Raw genomic sequence first — 21,226 nt, forward strand, 5'->3', positions numbered from 1 at the left:
ACTGTCCTGTTGGAAGGTGAACCTTCGCCCCAGTTTGAGGTCCTTTCCCTCGATCCTGACTAGTCTCCCAGTCCCTGCCGCTGAAAAACATCCCCACAGCATGATGCTACGACCACCATGCTTCACAATAGGGATGGTGCCAGGTTTCCTCCAGGCATGACACTTGACATTCAGGCCAAAGAGTTCAATCTTGGTTCAATCAGACCAGAGAATCTTGTTTCTCCATGGTCAGAGTCCTTTAGGTGCCTTTTGGCAAACTCCAAGCGGGCTGTCATGTGCCTTTTTACTAAAAAGGATTACAATTTTTTTAATCCTCAATCTACACACAACACCCCATAATGACAAAGCGACAACAGGTTTTTAAACATTTTTGCACATTTATATAAAATGTTTAAATGAACAGAAATACCTTATGTACATACAGTTGAAGTCGGACGTTTACATACACTTAGGTTGGAGTCATTAAAACTCGTTTTTCAACCACTCCACAAATTTCTTGTTAACAAACTATAGTTTTGGCAAGTCGGTTAGGACATCTACTTTTTGCATGACACACGTCATTTTTCCAACAATTGTTTACAGACAGATTATTTCACTTATAATTCACTGTATCACAATTCCAGTGGGTCAGAAGTTTACATACACTAAGTTGACTGTGCCTTTTAACAGCTTGGAAAATTCCAGAAAATTATGTCATGGTTTTAGAAGTTTCTGATAGGCTAATTGACATCATGTGAGTCAATTGGAGGTGTACCCGTGGATGTATTTCAAGGTCTACCTTCAAACTCAGTGCCTCTTTGCTTGACATCATGGTAAAATCAATTGAAATCAGCCAAGACCTCAAATAAATTGTAGACCTCCACAAGTCTGGTTCGTCCTTGGGAGCAATTTCCAAACACCTGTCAAAAAATGATTCAGCTTTTCCTGACTGTACAGTGCCTTTTCAATGTTAGGGTTGATGGCGGGCCTCAAATGTTAAACTTTTACCACATAGTCGGGAGGTTGCGGATGAGTAAGAAGAAACGGCTGACCTGCGCACCACTAATCTCAATATAAGGTGAGTTTATTAAACCTTTTCGTTGTTGAGTGATCACATATATAATTCTAGCCGTTTTGTGTAATGTAGCTCTGTGAAATGGGATTTCATTGTATTGAGACTGCCTGTATGCTGTAACTAAGGAGAGCACTGTATGTTTCCGTCCTAAATCCCACCCCATTCCCTAAGTAGTGCACTGCTTTTGCCCAGTGCCCATAGGGAATAGGGCTCCATTTGGGGAATTAAGGTGCCAACTTCATGTGAAACAGTGAATGAACAAGTGTTCAATCCCATTTTATAGGTCCACCAGACTGTTCCAAGAAGATGGAGTCAGCAGTTTTTTACTTTGCGAGAACATGGTTAGTTATTTGTATGTACGTTTCCAATTACATGTGCTTTTAAATGTCATGACCAATCAAAATCATGTTTTTCATTTTTAATTGGATGATATTTGGATGAAACCAGATCAAAAGTATGAATAAATGACTGTTGCTTCTACATCACTAAAGTTGGATTATAAAGTTACTCCCCCAAACACTTGGATTCAGGAGGCGGGATTATTAAGATGATCGGGTGACATCACTTTTAATACACCAATGGTAACATGATTATTATTTCACCTAATTTAAATAAGTAGGGGCTTGTAACCAACATCAGAGATGGTGTGTTTGCAGAGGGGCGTGTCCTATATAGCTCTAAAGCTACTCTTCTGGTGCCAAAATCTGACTGTAGGGTGGCAGCTAATATCATTTAAAGTTTTTACTCATTCGTTTACCCTTTCATCCGGCTAGCTAGGTCTTTAGCCAGCATAGAACAAGGGGGGGGGGGTTGTTCAAAACTCACGTCAGCACGTCCGTCAGGGCTGCTGTGAACCGCATCACGAGAGACGCAACAAACGGGAGTCATCCAGTGATGTTTCACCAAATTAGGTTGAGATGATTTTACTGCAACGTTGCATCCAAGTTGCTTGGTGTTTTCAAAAGAGCTGTCAGTCAAGGCCACCTCATGAATATAAGCTCCCCGCAAACTCAACCAGTCTTTTTTTTAAACTTCCTGGTAGGAAGTACTTTTTCCTCAAATTTAAATTTAATCTTGTTTGACATTGGAATCAGAATGACTGTTGAGGACCTATGACTAGGCATTGTTCAGTGAATACTGTGTAAAATAAACTGTAATAAAAAACAATGTATAGCCAAACTGTGTTGTCATTATGTCTCATAGGGATTATAATTAAAGATGCACTATGTAGAAATCGCTCCGCCATTTCCTGGTTGCAAAATTTCAAAAGTTTGCCTAATTTCAGTTTGTGACAAAACGAGAAAGGACAGTGTAGAGAATCATTGTACCATCTAAACCGCTGTGATCTATAATATATATAATAAATATATATATATATATATCTATATATATCTATATCCATAACTCTAAATATAGTATTTTCAGCTGTTTGAAGCTGGTGGACAAAACTGAAAGTAAAAAACAAACAAACGCAAAAACTAAACTTAAGAACAGGAAGCATAGAAATAGCACATACAGAACAGATCTGCCGTTTCTTAGACTCGGCGACAGATCTATAACTCTAATTTCTATGAGTTTGGTCGGCTCATCCAAAAAGTGACATATTGCCACTTTTAATGGAAAATATTAATATAAACCTTTTCTAAAAACCTGTGATTCCTCCTCTTTTTTTAGACGTAATCTGGCCCACCTCTTCAAGCCACTGCCTGACCAGCGAACCGGCAGAGGAGAGGCGGCGCGTCGAAGAGTTTGTTGCTAGAATAGGTGAGACCATTCTGTAACTACGCTAGTTTTCAAATGACACTATTGAGGAAGGTTCTAGGTTAGGTCCTAGGCACGTGAAGGTTTCTCCTCGTTTCGTATAAATTGCTTTGCTTTGTTTTTGTGTGTAAATATCTCTGTTGTTCTCTACAGATCTGGGTCAGCTACTGAGTCTACAGACAGTCATCCAACAGGTTCTGTCTTTCCGTGACAAGAAAATGGAGAGAGGGGAAGAGAGGAGAACGGAGAGAGGACAGGATTGGAAAACGGAGAGAGGGGAAGAGAGGAGAACGGAGAGAGGACAGGATTGGAAAACGGAGAGAGGGGAAGAGAGGAGAACGGATAGAGGACAGGATTGGAAAACTGAGAGAGGGGAAGAGAGGACAACGGAGAGAGGGCAGGATTGGAGAATGGAGAGAGAGGAAGAGAGGAGACCGGGGAGAGGGGAGGATTGGAGAGGGGAAGAGAGGAGAGGGCAGTTCCATGAGGATAGAGCTCCCAGTCATTATCCCCAGCCCCACATTTATCAACCCAACACCCATCAGCAACAGACCCAGTTCCAGTCCCATCTTGAAACCCACCAGCCACAGCTTCAACCCCAGCCTGAGCCGACGCGCTGGCGAGGCCGTCACCGGGAGCAGCTGCAGGGCCAGCAGGAGCTCTACCCCGGCTCAGGAGTCCTGCTGTCCTCCCTGCAGCTGGCTGCCATGTTTCAGGAGGCCAGAGGGAACTGCATGAGACTCTTCCATCTCCTATTCGAGCATTTCTTCACCGAGGAAGACCTCATAGGGGCGGTGGCCTTCGGCAGGAGGGGCAAAGTACCCGACGGCAAGAAGATTCTTGACCGCAGAACGGTGGACGCAATCATAGGTGAGGAGGAGTAGAAGACTGTTAATGCACTTTTTCGGGCCCTGGTCTAAAGTAGTGCACTACATCGGGAATAGGGCCCTGGTCTAAAGTAGTGCACTATATAGAGGGAATAGGGCCCTGGTCTAAAGTAGTGCACTATATAGAGGGAATAGGGCCCTGGTCTAAAGTAGTGTACTATATAGGGAATAGGGCCCTGGTCTAAAGTAGTGTACTATATAAAGGGAATAGGGCCCTGGTCTAAAGTAGTGCACTATATAGAGGGAATAGGTTACCATACACGTGATTGTTACTTGTGTTTTCTACTCTGGGCCCATGTATGTATTGACTCATACCAACTGCTAAACGTGTCAGTTAACTAACTGTATCTACACTTCACAGCATACGTCCTCCACTGCTCTGCCCTGGATGGATGGACGTCGGTGGAGTCGTCCAAACTGAAGAAAGCATGCATCAATAAGTGTAGACTGAGGATGTGTCAGAGGAGAATTGTTACATGTCCTGACGACTTTCCGCAGGTCAGGGTCTGAGGATCCTACCGTTGTGGAGGAAAGGAGGTCATAATGTCTGCCTTCTGTTAGACATGAGACCATGTCTGCCTTCTGTTAGACATGAGACCATGTCTGCCTTCTGTTAGACATGAGACCATGTCTGCCTTCTGTTAGACATGAGACCATGTCTGCCTTCTGTTAGACATGAGACCATGTCTGTCTTCTGTTAGACATGAGACCATGTCTGTCTTCTGTTAGACATGAGACCATGTCTGTCTTCTGTTAGACATGAGACCATGTCTGCCTTCTGTTAGACATGAGACCATGTCTGCCTTCTGTTAGACATGAGACCATGTCTGCCTTCTGTTAGACATGAGACCATGTCTGCCTTCTGTTAGACATGAGACCATGTCTGTCTTCTGTTAGACATGAGACCATGTCTGTCTTCTGTTAGACATGAGACCATGTCTGTCTTCTGTTAGACATGAGACCATGTCTGTCTTCTGTTAGACATGAGACCATGTCTGTCTTCTGTTAGACATGAGACCATGTCTGTCTTCTGTTAGACATGAGACCATGTCTGTCTTCTGTTAGACATGAGACCATGTCTGTCTTCTGTTAGACATGAGACCATGTCTGTCTTCTGTTAGACATGAGACCATGTCTGTCTTCTGTTAGACATGAGACCATGTCTGTCTTCTGTTAGACATGAGACCATGTCTGTCTTCTGTTAGACATGAGACCATGTCTGTCTTCTGTTAGACATGAGACCATGTCTGTCTTCTGTTAGACATGAGACCATGTCTGTCTTCTGTTAGACATGAGACCATGTCTGTCTTCTGTTAGACATGAGACCATGTCTGTCTTCTGTTAGACATGAGACCATGTCTGTCTTCTGTTAGACATGAGACCATGTCTGTCTTCTGTTAGACATGAGACCATGTCTGTCTTCTGTTAGACATGAGACCATGTCTGTCTTCTGTTAGACATGAGACCATGTCTGTCTTCTGTTAGACATGAGACCATGTCTGTCTTCTGTTAGACATGAGACCATGTCTGCCTTCTGTTAGACATGAGACCATGTCTTTGTCTGGTCAAAAGTAGTGCTCTATATAGGGCTCTGGTCAAAAGTAGTGCTCTATATAGGGAATATGGTGCCATTTTGAGCATGGCCTGTGGGACGACGGGTTTTCTAATCTGGAAGACGTGACGCCATGGCCTGTGGGACGACGTGTTTTCTAATCTGGAAGACATGACGCCCGCGGAATGCAGGGTTCTATGTTCTTCACTTCCATTTTTCCTGCATTAAGTTATTGTTGTTAGTGACGATGTTAGACCAATGACTGAAGGAGAAATGCTGTGTGTAATGATGTTAGACCAATGACTGAAGGAGAAATGCTGTGTGTAATGATGTTAGACCAATGACTGAAGGAGAAACGTTGACAGTATGTTGCCCTGAAATAAATGGTCAATACCCCTCGATGGTGTCGAGAAATTATTGAATGGATATTTAAATAGACAAGCCTTGATCTCAGCCATAGAAGGGTTTAAACTGATCTCTTCATGTTTCTCTACAACTTTTCTTTAATCAATTCTGAATTCTGTATGTCACAGTTTTATATTAGTGATTCGTGTTGAAGACTATAGTTGAAGTCGGACGTTTACATACACTTAGGTTGGAGTCATTAAAACTCATTTTTCAACCACTCCAGAAATGTCTTGTTAACAAACTATAGTTTTGACAAGTCGGTTAGGACATCTACTTTTTGCATGACACAAGTCATTTTTCCAACAATTGTTTACAGACAGATTATTTCACTTATAATTCACTGTATCACAATTCCAGTGGGTCAGACGTTTACATACACTAAGTTGACTGTGCCTTTAAACAGCTTGGAAAATTCCAGAAAATTATGTCATGGCTTTAGAAGCTTCTGTCAATTGGAGGTGCACCTGTGGATGTATTTCAAGGCCTACCTTCAAACTCAGTGCCTCTTTGCTTGACATCATGGGGAAATCAAAAGAAATCAGACAAGACCTCAGAAAAATAATTGTAGAACTACACAAGTCTGGTTCATCCTTGGGAGCAATTTCCAAACGCCTGAAGGTACCACGTTCCTCTGTACAAACAATAGCACGCAAGTATAAACACCATGGGACCACGCAGCCGTCATACCGCTCAGGAAGGAGACGCGTTCTGTCTCCTAGAGATGAACGTACTTTGGTGCGAAAAGTGCAAATCAATCCCAGAACAACGGCAAAGGACCTTGTGAAGATGCTGGAGGAAACAGGTACAAAAGTATCTATATCCACAATAAAACAAGTCCTATATCGACATAACCTGAAAGGCCGCTCAGCAAGGAAGAAGCCACTGCTACAAAACCGACATAAAAAACGGTTTGAAACTGAAAATGGGGACAAAGAACGTTGAAGAAATGTCCTCTGGTCTGATGAAACACAAATAGAACTGTTTGGCCATAATGACCATTGTTATGTTTGGAGGGAAAAGGGGGATGCTTGCAAGCCGAAGAACACCATCCCAACCGTGAAGCACAGGGGTGGAAGCATCAAGTTGTGGGGTTGCTTTGCTGCAGGAGGGACTGGTGCACTTCTCAAAATAGATGGCATCACGAGGGAGGAAAATTATGTGTATATATTGAAGCAACATCTCAAGACATCAGTAAGTTAAAGCTTGGTCACAGATGGGTCTTCCAAATGGACAATGACCCCAAGCATACTTCCAAAGTTGTGGCAAAATGGCTTAAGGACAACAAAGTCAAGGTATTGGAGTGGCCATCACAAAGCCCTAACCTCAATCCTATAGAAAATGTATGGGCAGAACTGAAAAGGCGTGTGCGAGCAAGGAGGCCAACAAACCTGACTCAGTTACACCAGCTCTGTCAGGACGAATGGGCCAAAATTCACCCAACTTATTGTGGGAAGCTTGTGGAAGGCTACCAGAAACACTTGACCCAAGTTAAACAATTTAAAGGCAATGCTACCAAATACTAATTGAGTGTATGTAAACTTCTGACCCACTGGGAATGTGATGAAAGAAATGAAAGCTGAAATAAATAATTCTCTCTACTATTATTCTGACATTTCACATTTTTAAAATAAAATGGTGATCCTAACTGACCTAAGACAGGGAATTTTTACTAGGATTTAATGTCAGGAATTGTGAAAAACTTGAGTTGAAATGTATTTGGCTAAGGTGTATGTAAACTTCCGACTTCAACTGTATGTACTAAATAGCTAATCGATATTTAAAAACTTTTCCCAACTCCCTTTTATTTATTAAAACACATATAGGACCGATTATAGAGTTTTAAAGCAAGTGGGAAAAACTCCTCATATTGGAAAGTTAACTGTTATGAGTAGCAGGTAGGTTCCAGTTTCTCTCATAATGTTTTCCTTTTTATTTGGCCTTCATGCTGCACGTGCTCTCTCTCTCATATGTTGGAACCGGGGGGGAGGGGGGGGGGGGTTCTGCCTACATTAGTTTGAAAGTGATCCTACTCTGTATGTTCTCTGAACTATGACCCCTTTTCCAACACCCAGAGACACAGTGTTAACTTCGTTTAGCTTTTTATGTACTTTAAAATGATTTCTGTAATACTAATTACTTTAATTATTATTATTATTATGTATGTACATATTGAAACTGTATATCCTGTCTCACCCTTCCTGTCTCTGTTGCCAGTGGGACCAGCTCTGTGTGAGATAGAGCGGCTGCGAGCGTTGCTGAGTGTTGAGCGGAGCCGCAGTGAGCAGATGGGGGAGACCATCTCTAGTCTGAAACAGGACAAGGAGCTGCTGCAGCAGGAACTCACTAAGAAGGCTGAACTCATCTGTGACTTCCTGCAAGACCAGCTACGACCAGGTACGCTCTTACTACGCCCAGGTAGGCACCTCTCATTCTTCTCAGGTACCCTATGAGCTCAATGGGATGTTATATAATGGGATATTAAGAGGGTTATGTGTTCAACGCTGACAGACAGGGTAGAGGTGATGGAGCGGCCATTTGGATAGAAAAAAAACAAGTTGTCTCTTTACTAAAATACATTTTCCCTTGCCCCAAAAAATTGGCACTACTATCTGTCTGTTTGTCTGGATAAAAAATGTATCCATAACTGTTATAGGGGTCTTACCGTCCTCCCTCGGCTGTGCACTCGAGGAGTTAACTAGTTTGTTGTCTTCTACTAAGTCAGAAGTCATGATCCTGGGTGACCTAAATTGTGATTGTCTGAAGCCTGTATTTCCCAATCTAAAAAAAAGTAATGTGTGACCTAAACCTAAACCTAAACCTAAACCTAAACCTAAACCTAAACCTAAACCTTACCCAGCTGTGTTGACTAAGACTACATGAGCCTTCAAAGTCAACTCTGATCTTATTCTGACAAATACACATGTTATGTTAAATACACATGTTATGTTAAATACACATGTTATGTTAAATACACGTGTTATGTTAAATACACATGTTATGTTAAATACACATGTTATGTTAAATACACATGTTATGTTAAATACACGTGTTATGTTAAATACACATGTTATGTTAAATACACATGTTATGTTAAATACACATGTTATGTTAAATACACGTGTTATGTTAAATACACATGTTATGTTAAATACACATGTTATGTTAAATACACATGTTATGTTAAATACACATGTGTTTCTACTGGTGTATTCTAAGCATCTAAGCTTCAGCAAATAGGCTTTTAAAAATGATCTTTATTTTAGTGATCTTGATTGTATTTCAGCTATCCCTGAACCTGATTTAGTTTTCAGCCTTTTTTCAGATGTTTTCAGTACTATTGTGGATGATCCCTTCAAAAATACTCAGGGTTAAAGGAGGATTGAATGCCTGGTACACTCTGGAATTCCTTAAAAAAAAAAAGAAGATTATGCTTGGGTCAAGGCCAGGAACACAGTCTTAGTTCTGGACTGGCGTTTAAGCAACTGAGGAAACGTTTTTGTAAGAGAAATAAAGAAAAGCTGAATCTGATTTATAATGTGACCTTTTGGATTGTAACGGGAACCCGGCTAAATTCTGGGAAGGTGTCAAATCCCCGTAGGGTTCTATTCCTCCTCTCTACCACAACAAATTTAATTCAGACACTGGCCTCATCATTGATGCGTTTAATCACCATTTTTTATTTCAGCGGGTTATCTCTCTTTGAAAGAACTTCTAAGTCTATTCACAATGATACTGGGCTGGATGCTGGCAGGGGAAGCTTACTGAATGATCTGAGAAATGATAGTCAAAGCTTTTCTTTTAATCTATATACAGAAAAAGAAGTCCTGGATGCTTTGCTAGCAATATCCAACGAAAAATAGACACAGGGACCGAACGCTTGGACCCTGGTTTGCTTAAGTTTGCCGCGCCCATCATTGTTGGCGCAATAAACCACTTTTAAATTTTTTTAACATTGTTATCAGGAAATATTTCAAAAGTCCAGAAATCAGCTGTTGTTCTGCCACTCCTTAAGGACGTGGATAGTAGAGATGTTAATAACCATCGGCCCATTTCAAGGCTTCCTGGTCTAGCGAAGATTCTAGAAAACCTCACTGAGCTCGAGCTGTTTTGCAAGGAGGAATGGGAAAAAAATTCAGTCTCTCGATGTGCAAAACTGATAGAGACATACCCCAAGCGACTTACAGCTGTAATCGCAGCAAAAGGTGGCGCTACAAAGTATTAACTTAAGGGGGCTGAATAATTTTGCACGCCCAATTTTTCAGTTTTTGATTTGTTAAAAAAGTTTGAAATATCCAATAAATGTCGTTCCACTTCATGATTGTGTCCCACTTGTTGTTGATTCTTCACAAAAAAATACAGTTTTATATCTTTATGTTTGAAGCCTGAAATGTGGCAAAAGGTCGCAAAGTTCAAGGGGGGCGAATACTTTCGCAAGGCACTGTAACAGCCTCCACTCTTCTGGGAAGGCTTTCCACTAGATGTTGGAACATTGCCGCTATAACAGCCTCCACTCTTCTGGGAAGGCTTTCCACTAGATGTTGGAACATTGCTGCTATAACAGCCTCCATTCTTCTGGGAAGGCTTTCCACTAGATGTTGGAACTGCTGAGGGGACCTGCTTCCATTCAGCCACGAGAGCATTAGTGAGGTCAGGCACTGATGTTGAGCGATTAGGCCTAGCTCACAGTCAGTGTTCCAATTCATCGCAAAGGTTGAGGCGGCCAGTCAAGTTCTTCCACACCGATCTAAACAAACCATTTCTGTATGGACCTCGCTTTGTGCACGGGGGCATTGTCATGCTGAAACAGGAAAGGGTCTTCCTCAAGCTGTTGCCACATAGTTGGAAGCACAGAATTGTCTAGAATGTAATTGTATGCTGTAGTGTTAAGAATTCCCTTCCCTGGAACTAATGGGCCAGTTTCCACTGCTCCAGAGTCCAATAGGGGGGAAGCTTAACACCACTCCAGCGGACGCTTGGCTTTGCGCATGGTGATCTTAGGCTTGTGTGCCACTGCTCGGCCATGGAAACCCATTTCATGAAGCTCCTGAATAGTTATTGTGCTGACGTTGCTTCCAGAGGCAGTTTGGAACTTGGTAGTGAGTGTTGCAGCCGAGGACAGACGATTTTTACGCCCTACGCACTTCAGAGCTTTTGCGACTGAGCCGTTGTTGCTCCTTTCCACTTCACAATAACAGCACTTACAGTTGACCAGGGCAGCCATAGCAGGGTAGAAATTTGACTTACTGACTTGTTGGAAAGGTGCTATCCTATGACGGTACCACGTAGGAAGTCACTGAGCTCTTCCGTAAGGCCATTCTGTTTGTAAATAGAGATTGCATGGCTGTGCGTGCGTGCGTGCGTGCGTGTGTGTGTGCGTGCGTGTGTGTGTGTATATAAACACCATTCTCAACATCAACAGTGAAGAGGTGACTCCGGGATGCTGACCTTCTAGGCAGAGTTGCAAAGAAAAAGCCATATCTCAGACTGGCCAATAAAAAGGATTAAGATGGGCAAAATAACACAGACACTGGACAGAGGAACTCTGCCTAGAAGGCCAGCATCCCAGAGTCACCTCTTCACTGTTGACGTTGAGACTGGTGTTTTGCGGGTACTATTTAATGAAGCTGCCAGTTGAGGGCTTGTGAGGTGTCGGTTTCTCAAACTAGACACTCTAACTTAACTTACTTATCCTCTTGCTCAGGTGTGCACGGGGGCCTCCCACTCCTATTTCTATTCTGGTTAGGGCCAGTTTGCGCTGTTCTGTGAAGGGAGTAGTACACAGCATTGTACGAGATCTTCAGTTTCTTGGCAATTTCTCGCATGGAATAACCTTTATTTCTCAGAACAAGAACAGACTGACGAGTTTCAGAGGAAAGGTCTTTATTTCTGGCCATTTTGAGCCTGTAATCGAACCCACAAATGCTTTTGCTCCAGATACTCAACTAGTCTAAAAAGGCCAGTTTTATTGCTTCTTTAATCAGGACAACAGTTTTCAGCTGTGCTAACATAATTGCAAAAGGGATTTCTAATGATCAATTAGCCTTTTAAATTGATAAACTTAGATTAGCTAATACAGGAGTGATGTTTGTTGATTACGGGCCTCTGTACACCTATGTAGATATTCCATTAAAAATCAGCCGTTTCCAGCTACAATAGTCAATTACAACATTAACAATGTCTACACTGTATTTCTGATCAATGTTATTTTAATGGACAAAAACAAGGATATTTCTAAGTGACCCCAAACTTTTGAAAGGTAGTGTGCCATAAAAGACATCTCTGTACATTCAAATTGACATTTAATAAAATGCAATTGTGTTCGTTGTCCATAGCTTATACCTGCCCATACCATAACCCCACCGCCACCATGGGGTACTCTGTGCACAACGTTGACATCAGCAAACCGCTCGCCCACACAACGTCATACACGCCATCTACGTTGAGGCCAGTTGGACGTACTGCCAAATTCTCAAAAAACGACATTGAAGGCTTATTTTGGAGAAATTAACATTAAATTATCTGGCAAAAGCTCTGGTGGACATTCCTGCAGTCAGCATGCCAATTGTACGCTCCCTCAAAACGTCAGACATCTGTGGCATTGTGTTGTGTGACAAAACTGCACATTTTAGAGTGGCCTTTTATTGTCCCCCAGCACAAGGTGCACCTGTGTAATGATCATGCTAGTGTCCCACCTGGCCAACATCCAGTGAAATTGCAGAGCGCCAAATTCAAAAACAGAAATACTCATTATAAAAATTCATAAAACATACAGGTGTTATACATCGGTTTAAAGGTGAACTTCTTGTTAATCCAACCACGGTGTCAGATTTCAAAAAGGCTTTACAGCGAAAGCATACCATGCGATTATCTGAGAACAGCGCCCAGCAGACAAATCATTACAAACAGTAACCAGCCAAGTAGAGGAGTTACATGTCAAATTATGTTTCTAATCAATCCTCAGGTTGTATTTAGTCATAATAATCGATAATATTTCAACTGGTACAATAACGTTGTCAATATAAAAGGTAAACAAGAAAGGGGCGCTCTCGGTCGAAGCCATAGGAAGTGCAATTAGAGTCATTCAATAAATGAACTACAATAAACTACAAAAATAAAAAAAATCTCACTTCCTGGATGGATTTTTCTCAGGTTTTCGCCTGCCATATCAGTTATGTTATACTCACAGACATTATTTTAACGGTTTTGGAAAAATTAGAGTGTTTTCTATCCAAATCTACCATTATATGCATATCCTAGCTTCTGGGCCTGAGTAGCAGGCAGTTTACTTTGGGCACGCTTTTCATCCGGAGGTGAAAATAGTGCCCCCTAACCTAATGAAGTTAATCAGCTTCTTGATATGCCACACCTGTCAGTTGGATGGATTATATTGGCAAAGGAGAAATGCTCACTAACAGGGATGTTAACACATTTGTGGACAAAATTTGAGAGAAATAAGCTTTTTGTCTGACACTTCTTATTTCAGCTCATGAAATATGGGACCAACACATTACATTTAATATTTTTGTTCAGTATAGAACATAATTAGGTCTAGTCTGAGGCTTAGTCTACAAACTGTACCTGATCGTCATCAGCAGGGGTGGGGAGGCATGTGGATGAAGAATGACACTCTATTATAAATCCAGAGTTAAAAACATGGCGTGATGTTTCTGCCAGAGACCATCGGTTTAATGTTTTTTCTTTTCCTCAGAGAAGAGGCGTGGTCTTTCGTCCAACCAGATGGAGCTGGGGACGGGTAGCTCCTCCCACATGGGGGTGGGTTTCCCTGATGAGGGTGTGGCTTTTGAGAACCCCGCCCTATTCGACAGCTTTGAGGAGGTGGAGCTCCACAGGGTGATGAAGAGCTCCAAGAGGAGCAGAGATGGAGAGAACACACGAGTTAGGAGTAAGTACTGTAGATACCCCTTTAACAGAGTCAGGACTACAGTACTGTAGATGGCCCTTTAACAGAGTCAGGACTACAGTACTGTAGTTGGCCCTTAAACAGAGTCAGGACTACAGTACTGTAGATGGCCCTTAAACAGAGTCAGGACTACAGTACTGTAGATGGCCCTTTAACAGAGTCAGGACTACAGTACTGTAGATGGCCCTTAAACAGAGTCGGGACTACAGTACTGTAGATGGCCCTTAAACAGAGTCAGGACTACAGTACTGTAGATGGCCCTTAAACAGAGTCAGGGCTACAGTACTGTAGATGGCCCTTAAACAGAGTCAGGACTACAGTACTGTAGATGGCCCTTTAACAGAGTCAGGACTACAGTACTGTAGATGGCCCTTAAACAGAGTCGGGACTACAGTACTGTAGATGGCCCTTAAACAGAGTCAGGACTACAGTACTGTAGATGGCCCTTTAACAGAGTCGGGACTACAGTACTGTACCCAATACCATAGAGTTGGATAGAGGGCGCACTTGGACCAAAGCCTGGTGATGGCGGTGAATGGCGCTGTCCATGCTGTCACAGAAGTGGCCAATGCGAAGATAGGAGATGAGCTCTCTAGTACATCTCCATCCCTCACACTGAAACATGTCAAATAAAGAGTTGAGAAATCAGCATTTTAAACAAAAAATGCATTTGTTTTACTATTACTTAACCCCGTCGGTCCTGTCTCTCTCTCTCCCCAGTGAAGAACGTGGTGGGCGTCATCGCCAGGTACATGGCGGCCCTGCAGGAGTTCAGACGCAGTGTCTCCATGAAGGTGGCGTTCGACCGCGTGGGCGTCGACCGCAACACCATCTCACGGACGGCTGCCATCGCCGAGCTGAGCCTGGCCGCTCCGGAGGTAAATACTTCTTATCATCCGATGGGGGCATTTTAATCTAAGGCTCTCCATTGATGTTTTTAGTCTGGGATTAGGTTTTTAGCATTTGTGTCTGTCATTGTATTTATTCAGTGTTGTAGGGGCCATTTTGGTTTATGAGTTGTGTATATATTGTCTGTCCAGGGTTATTTTGACTTGTTTTGGACACTAGAGGGCACTATTTGTTGGGGTCACTGGTCTCGTGTGTGTGTGTGTATAGGTAGTACAGGTGAGAGGAAGGGTTAGTACAGGTGAGAGGAAAGGTTAGTACAGGTGAGAGGAAGGGTTAGTACAGGTGACCAGGAAGGGTTAGTACAGGTGACCAGGAAGGGTTAGCACAGGTGAGAGGAAGGGTTAGTACAGGTGAGAGGAAGGGTTAGTACAGGTGACCAGGAAGGGTTAGTACAGGTGAGAGGAAGGGTTAGTACAGGTGAGAGGAAGGGTTAGTACAGGTGAGAGGAAGGGTTAGTACAGGTGAGAGGAAGGGTTAGTACAGGTGAGAGGAAGGGTTAGTACATGTCAAATCAAATCAAATCAAATGTATTTGTCACATACACATGGTTAGCAGATGTTAATGCGAGTGTAGCGAAATGCTTGTGCTTCTAGTTCCGACAATGCAGTAATAACGAACAAGTGATCTAACTAACAATTCCAAAAAAAACTACTGTCTTATACACAGTGTAAGGGGATAAAGAATATGTACATAAAGATATATGAATGAGTGATGGTACAGAGCAGCATAGGCTGTGAGAGGAAGGGTTAGTACAGGTGATCAGGAAGGGTTAGTACAGGTGAGAGGAAGGGTTAGTACAGGTGAGAGGAAGGGTTAGTACAGGTGAGAGGAAGGGTTAGTACAGGTGAGAGGAAGGGTTAGTACAGGTGAGAGGAAGGGTTAGTACAGGTGAGAGGAAGGGTTAGTACAGGTGAGAGGAAGGGTTAGTACAGGTGAGAGGAAGGGTTAGTACAGGTGAGAGGAAGGGTTAGTACAGGTGAGAGGAAGGGTTAGTACAGGTGAGAGGAGAGCACACACAGCACACACATATATAGCTGATAGAATGCATCTCTCTGCACCTTTTCTATGTGTGTTTGGAAGCTATTTATATTTTATATACACAATAAATGGGAACTTTCCCCCCGAAAGAGTCATGTTTGGAAAGCTGATTGTTATGGACGTGTCTCTCCTGTGCCAGTGGCTTTTCATAGGAAATCGCCACTACAGCTGTTGTATATATTAGCAGGTGTTGTATGTATTAGCTGGTGTTGTGTGTATTAGCAGGTGTTGTGTGTATTAGCAGGTGTTGTGTGTATTAGCAGGTGTTGTGTGTATTAGCAGGTGTTGTGTGTATTAGCAGGTGTTGTGTGTATTAGCAGGTGTTGTGTGTATTAGCTGGTGTTGTGTGTATTAGCAGGTGTTGTGTGTATTAGCAGGTGTTGTGTGTATTAGCAGGTGTTGTGTGTATTAGCAGGTGTTGTATGTATTAGCTGGTGTTGTGTGTATTAGCAGGTGTTGTGTGTATTAGCAGGTGTTGTGTGTATTAGCAGGTGTTGTATGTATTAGCAGGTGTTGTATATATTAGCAGGTGTTGTATGTATTAGCAGGTGTTGTATATATTAGCAGGTGTTGTATGTATTAGCAGGTGTTGTATGTATTAGCTGGTGTTGTATGTATTAGCAGGTGTTGTATGTATTAGCAGGTGTTGTATGTATTAGCAGGTGTTGTATATATTAGCAGGTGTTGTATGTATTAGCAGGTGTTGTATGTATTAGCAGGTGTTGTATGTATTAGCAGGTGTTGTATGTATTAGCAGGTGTTGTGTGTATTAGCAGGTGTTGTGTGTATTAGCAGGTGTTGTATGTATTAGCAGGTGTTGTATGTATTAGCAGGTGTTGTATGTATTAGCAGGTGTTGTGTGTATTAGCAGGTGTTGTGTGTATTAGCAGGTGTTGTATGTATTAGCAGGTGTTGTATGTATTAGCAGGTGTTGTATGTATTAGCAGGTGTTGTATGTATTAGCAGGTGTTGTGTGTATTAGCAGGTGTTGTGTGTATTAGCAGGTGTTGTATGTATTAGCAGGTGTTGTATGTATTAGCAGGTGTTGTATGTATTAGCAGGTGTTGTGTGTATTAGCAGGTGTTGTATGTATTAGCAGGTGTTGTATATATTAGCAGGTGTTGTATATATTAGCAGGTGTTGTGTGTATTAGCAGGTGTTGTATGTATTAGCTGGTGTTGTGTGTATTAGCTGGTGTTGTGTGTATTAGCAGGTGTTGTATGTATTAGCAGGTGTTGTATGTATTAGCAGGTGTTGTATGTATTAGCAGGTGTTGTATGTATTAGCAGGTGTTGTATGTATTAGCAGGTGTTGTGTGTATTAGCAGGTGTTGTGTGTATTAGCAGGTGTTGTATGTATTAGCAGGTGTTGTGTGTATTAGCAGGTGTTGTGTGTATTAGCAGGTGTTGTATGTATTAGCAGGTGTTGTATGTATTAGCAGGTGTTGTATGTATTAGCAGGTGTTGTATGTATTAGCAGGTGTTGTATATATTAGCAGGTGTTGTGTGTATTAGCAGGTGTTGTGTGTATTAGCTGGTCCTTTGGGGTTAATAAAGTATTATTTAATCCTAGGTGTTCCACGCTCTGCCACCTTGGGACGAGAAAGAGGAGACGCTGGCTCACTACGCCCACCGCTGCAGGCAGGCCATGGACGACACCATCAGAGCCAAGATCAAAACCATGAAAACCAAGGGAGACCTGCTGCCCATAGTCAGCAAATAACCCCAGAGACGGAAGGTGTGTCCTCGGATGCCTGTAGGACAAACCAGACCAACACCATCTGCGGTAGATTACCTGCTCGGTGTTTTGACGAACGGTGGCAATTTTAACATGTAGAATCGTCAGGAAATGAACAGAAAATGGGGGCCGATGTTCTGTGGTCAAAGGCGATGGGACGGCTGTGTACGGCCTACGTTCTTCGTGTTGGTCTGTCTTGTCCTTATGATAAAAGCCTGGTCCACAGATCTGTTTGTGTTGTCATGCCAAGTTGGAAAGACGACACAAACAGTTCTGGGACCAGGCTTGCCCTCTGATCCCCAGTGATGCTCGACTGCCATTTCAAAACAAGTGAAATGTTGTTATTGCTCCATTCCATTTGTCTGGCCACTCCCACTATGACCTTAACCCATCAATGATGACAGACACCATGACTATCATTAAAAAACACATTGTAGTGCACAAATGTTGGATTTACTGTAATGTGTAACATTTATTTAGTCTTTTGAACGATGTGCTAATGCTTTGAAGAGTTTTAGTAGTGGAGAACAACATTGGAAAATACTATTCAAATAAGGAGCTTATTTTTTTAAAGAGATTCTCCAGTACTTTTGATGGTCTATGTAGTGTGGTCTATGTCGGGTGGTCTATGTAGGGTGGTCTATGTAGTGCTGTTTTTAAAGAGATTCTCCGGTACTTTTGATGGTCTATGTAGTGTTGTTTTTAAAGAGATTCTCCGGTACTTTTGGTGGTCTATGTAGTGTTGTTTTTAAAGAGATTATCCAGTACTTTTGATGGTCTATGTAGTGTTGTTTTTAAAGAGATTCTCCGGTACTTTTGGTGGTCTATGTAGTGTTGTTTTTAAAGAGATTCTCCAGTACTTTTGGTGGTCTATGTAGTGTTGTTTTTAAAGAGATTATCCAGTACTTTTGTATACTTTTTAGCCAGTAGTTTTGAAAGTAGCGCTCACGAGCCAAAAGGGGTCCCTGAAAATTGCGTACTATGTCACTGCGCTCGCTGTGTGTGCGCATCTTGCTAGCTGTCACTCAAATGGCGAGGGGTTGAAGCTCATTGGTTGGAACTCGAACTGCTAGAGGGCTGGCTCACGTGGAAGGAAATGGCACAGCTTCCAGAAAAACAGGTGCTTTCAAACTAGGGATTTTAGGGCTAATTGAGATGAGACGTGTTGATATTTTAGTTTGCTCCTTTAGGGCACCCGTACTGATCCAGTGATGTCTGAGGTTGTGTACATTGTCACTCGTGGCAAAGGAGGAGAGCTGTCGGGACAGCCTAAATCCTTACCCGGTGAGAAGAAACGAGCTCACAGTTCAGTCTGGAATGCTCTGGGGCTTTCCGAGTCATCATGCAGCTCCTTGAAGAGCTCTATTCAGGGCACTGTGGCATGGTGCGAATGAAGGAGATTGCACGCAGCTACTTCTGGTGGCCAGGATGCAGTTATCAAAGACTAGGCCAAGTGTTCTGCATGTCACATGACGAGGAACGTGCCTTAGCTAGCGCTGCTACACTCATGGGACTTCCCAGAGGGGCCTTGGCAGCGAGTCCTACTGGAGCAAGGTTTCCTAAACTCTGTCCAGGGTTCCTCCCTGGGTGCACGTTTCATTTTTTTTTTACCCCTAACACTACACAGCTGTTTAAAATAATCAAAGCTTGATGATGAGTTTGGGGCAAAAAACACCAGAAACCTGCACCTAGGGTGGGCCCTGGGACCGAGTTTGGAAAACCCTAGACTGGAGGATCGTATGTTCCTAGTCACACAGCAAATGGCCTGAGGTTGCAGTGATGAAGAACACTTCAGCAGAGAGAGCCATCGAAAAGTTAGTCAATATTCAGTCGCTTCGGCTTGCCAACGCAACTCGTTAGTGATAATGTCGCTGGTGTTTGAAGAGTTCCGGTCATTCATTGAAGCAACAGAATCCATCACATCAAAATCAGCGCTGTATCACCCTGCAACGAACTGCCTCGTCGAAAGATTAGTCCAGACTATGAAGCAAGCTTTAAAAATCAGCACAAGGAAACGGGTCCCTCAACACCTTCCTGTTGACCAACCCCCCCCCCCCTCCCCAATAAAAAAATTATCTGGTCGGGAGTGTCCTTGATGCCATCTCTTGCCGTTGTGTCCGTAAACTCGAAACTGCTCAACGGGTGTTGTAGTATGGCTGCCCTCTACTCCGATCTCTGTGTTTCTGAGGGGTCGGACTAAAGCACAAGACATTCCCATTGGACAATAAACAAATCTTCAGCTACAGCATCAACAGAGACAAGGAGGCCATACTTGCAACCATTTAAAGTTAAATGGGTTCTCCAGGCAATGAAATGCATTGATTTACTTGTGTGTGACAGAACACTAAATTGTAGCTTGTCCCATCAGATAACATGGCACATGTTACATATTAAAGCGTTAGACCTCTCACTAAAGCCTTCAGTCATACAAAAGTTATACTTCAATCCAAGCTGGTTCTCTAGCAGATCAGTAAGAATGTCTCACCCCATGTTCAAGAATGGCCTTTTTATTCAGATTACAACCTCTCCCTGTATTCAGATTACAACCTCTCACTGTATTCAGATTACAACCTCTCCTGTATTCAGATTACAACCTCTCCCTTTATTCAGATTACAACCTCTCCTGTATTCAGATTACAACCTCTCACTGTATTCAGATTACAACCTCTCCTGTATTCAGATTACAACCTCTCACTGTATTCAGATTACAACCTCTCCATTTATTCAGATTACAACCTCTCCCTTTATACAGATTACAACCTCTCCCTTTATACAGATTACAACCTCTCCCTTTATTCAGATTACAACCTCTCACTGTATTCAGATTACAACCTCTCCATTTATTCAGATTACAACCTCTCACTGTATTCAGATTACAACCTCTCCCTTTATTCAGATTACAACCTCTCCTGTATTCAGATTACAACCTCTCACTGTATTCAGATTACAACCTCTCCTGTATTCAGATTACAACCTCTCACTGTATTCAGATTACAACCTCTCCATTTATTCAGATTACAACCTCTCCCTTTATACAGATTACAACCTCTCCCTTTATACAGATTACAACCTCTCCTGTATTCAGATTACAACCTCTCCTTTTATACAGATTACAACCTCTCCTGTATTCAGATTACAACCTCTCCCTTTATACAGATTACAACCTCTCCTGTATTCAGATTACAATCTCTCCCTGTATTCAGATTACAACCTCTCCTGTATTCAGATTACAACCTCTCCTGTATTCAGATTACAACCTCTCCTGTATTCAGATTACAACCTCTCCTGTATTCAGATTACAACCTCTCCCTTTATACAGATTACAACCTCTCCCTTTATTCAGGTTACAACCTCTCCTTTTTCTGCAATTTCAGTTTAATCCACCAGAAAATACAAATATTATATATAACTCAAACTAATTGATAAAAAAAAAACATTTTTGGGATAAAAATAAAAGGCCTAATCTTTGTAAATGTTATCATAAATGGGACTGGTGAAGTTATGTCACACATGCAGCTAACACAGACATATGGAAATGTCTGCTCTACCCAAAATCACAACCAACTAATCAAATCAAATGTATTTATATAGCCCTTCGTACATCAGCTGATATCTCAAAGTGCTGTACAGAAACCCAGCCTAAAACCCCAAACAGCAAGCAATGCAGGTGTAGAAGCACGGTGGCTAGTAAAAACTCCCTAGAAAGGCCAAAACCTAGGAAGAAACCTAGAGAGGAACCAGGCTATGTGGGGGGGCCAGTCCTCTTCTGGCTGTGCCGGGTGGAGATTATAACAGAACATGGCCAAGATGTTCAAATGTTCATAAATGACCAGCATGGTCGAATAATAATAAGGCAGAACAGTTGAAACTGGAGCAGCAGCACGGCCAGGTGGACTGGGGACAGCAAGGAGTCATCATGTCAGGTAGTCCTGGGGCATGGTCCTAGGGCTCAGGTCAGT

At 42.4% G+C, this 21,226-nt stretch overlaps 1 protein-coding gene across 6 annotated transcripts in view; it reads left to right on the forward strand.

Moving 5' to 3' along the window:
- Positions 1-18,080, forward strand: part of kiaa1958 (KIAA1958 ortholog) — a 37,492-nt gene extending 19,412 nt beyond the window's left edge. For 2 of the 6 annotated variants that reach the window (XM_031802723.1, XM_031802724.1), the window contains exons 4-7: positions 7,877-8,056; positions 13,371-13,565; positions 14,304-14,461; positions 17,103-18,080. In XM_031802723.1, coding sequence (XP_031658583.1) covers positions 7,877-8,056; positions 13,371-13,565; positions 14,304-14,461; positions 17,103-17,252 — 683 coding nt within the window. In that variant the 3' untranslated portion in view covers positions 17,253-18,080. Of the gene's footprint in view, positions 1-2,728; positions 2,819-2,968; positions 3,686-4,063; positions 5,654-7,876; positions 8,078-13,370; positions 13,566-14,303; positions 14,462-17,102 lie in introns of those variants that run through there. The other 4 variants (XM_031802718.1, XM_031802719.1, XM_031802720.1 and 1 more) reach the window with 3 other exon arrangements.
- Positions 18,081-21,226: the final 3,146 nt, after the last annotated feature.

The sequence above is a fragment of the Oncorhynchus kisutch genome, linkage group LG23, assembly GCF_002021735.2.
Source record: "Oncorhynchus kisutch isolate 150728-3 linkage group LG23, Okis_V2, whole genome shotgun sequence".
NCBI classification, from domain to species: Eukaryota; Metazoa; Chordata; class Actinopteri; order Salmoniformes; family Salmonidae; genus Oncorhynchus; species Oncorhynchus kisutch.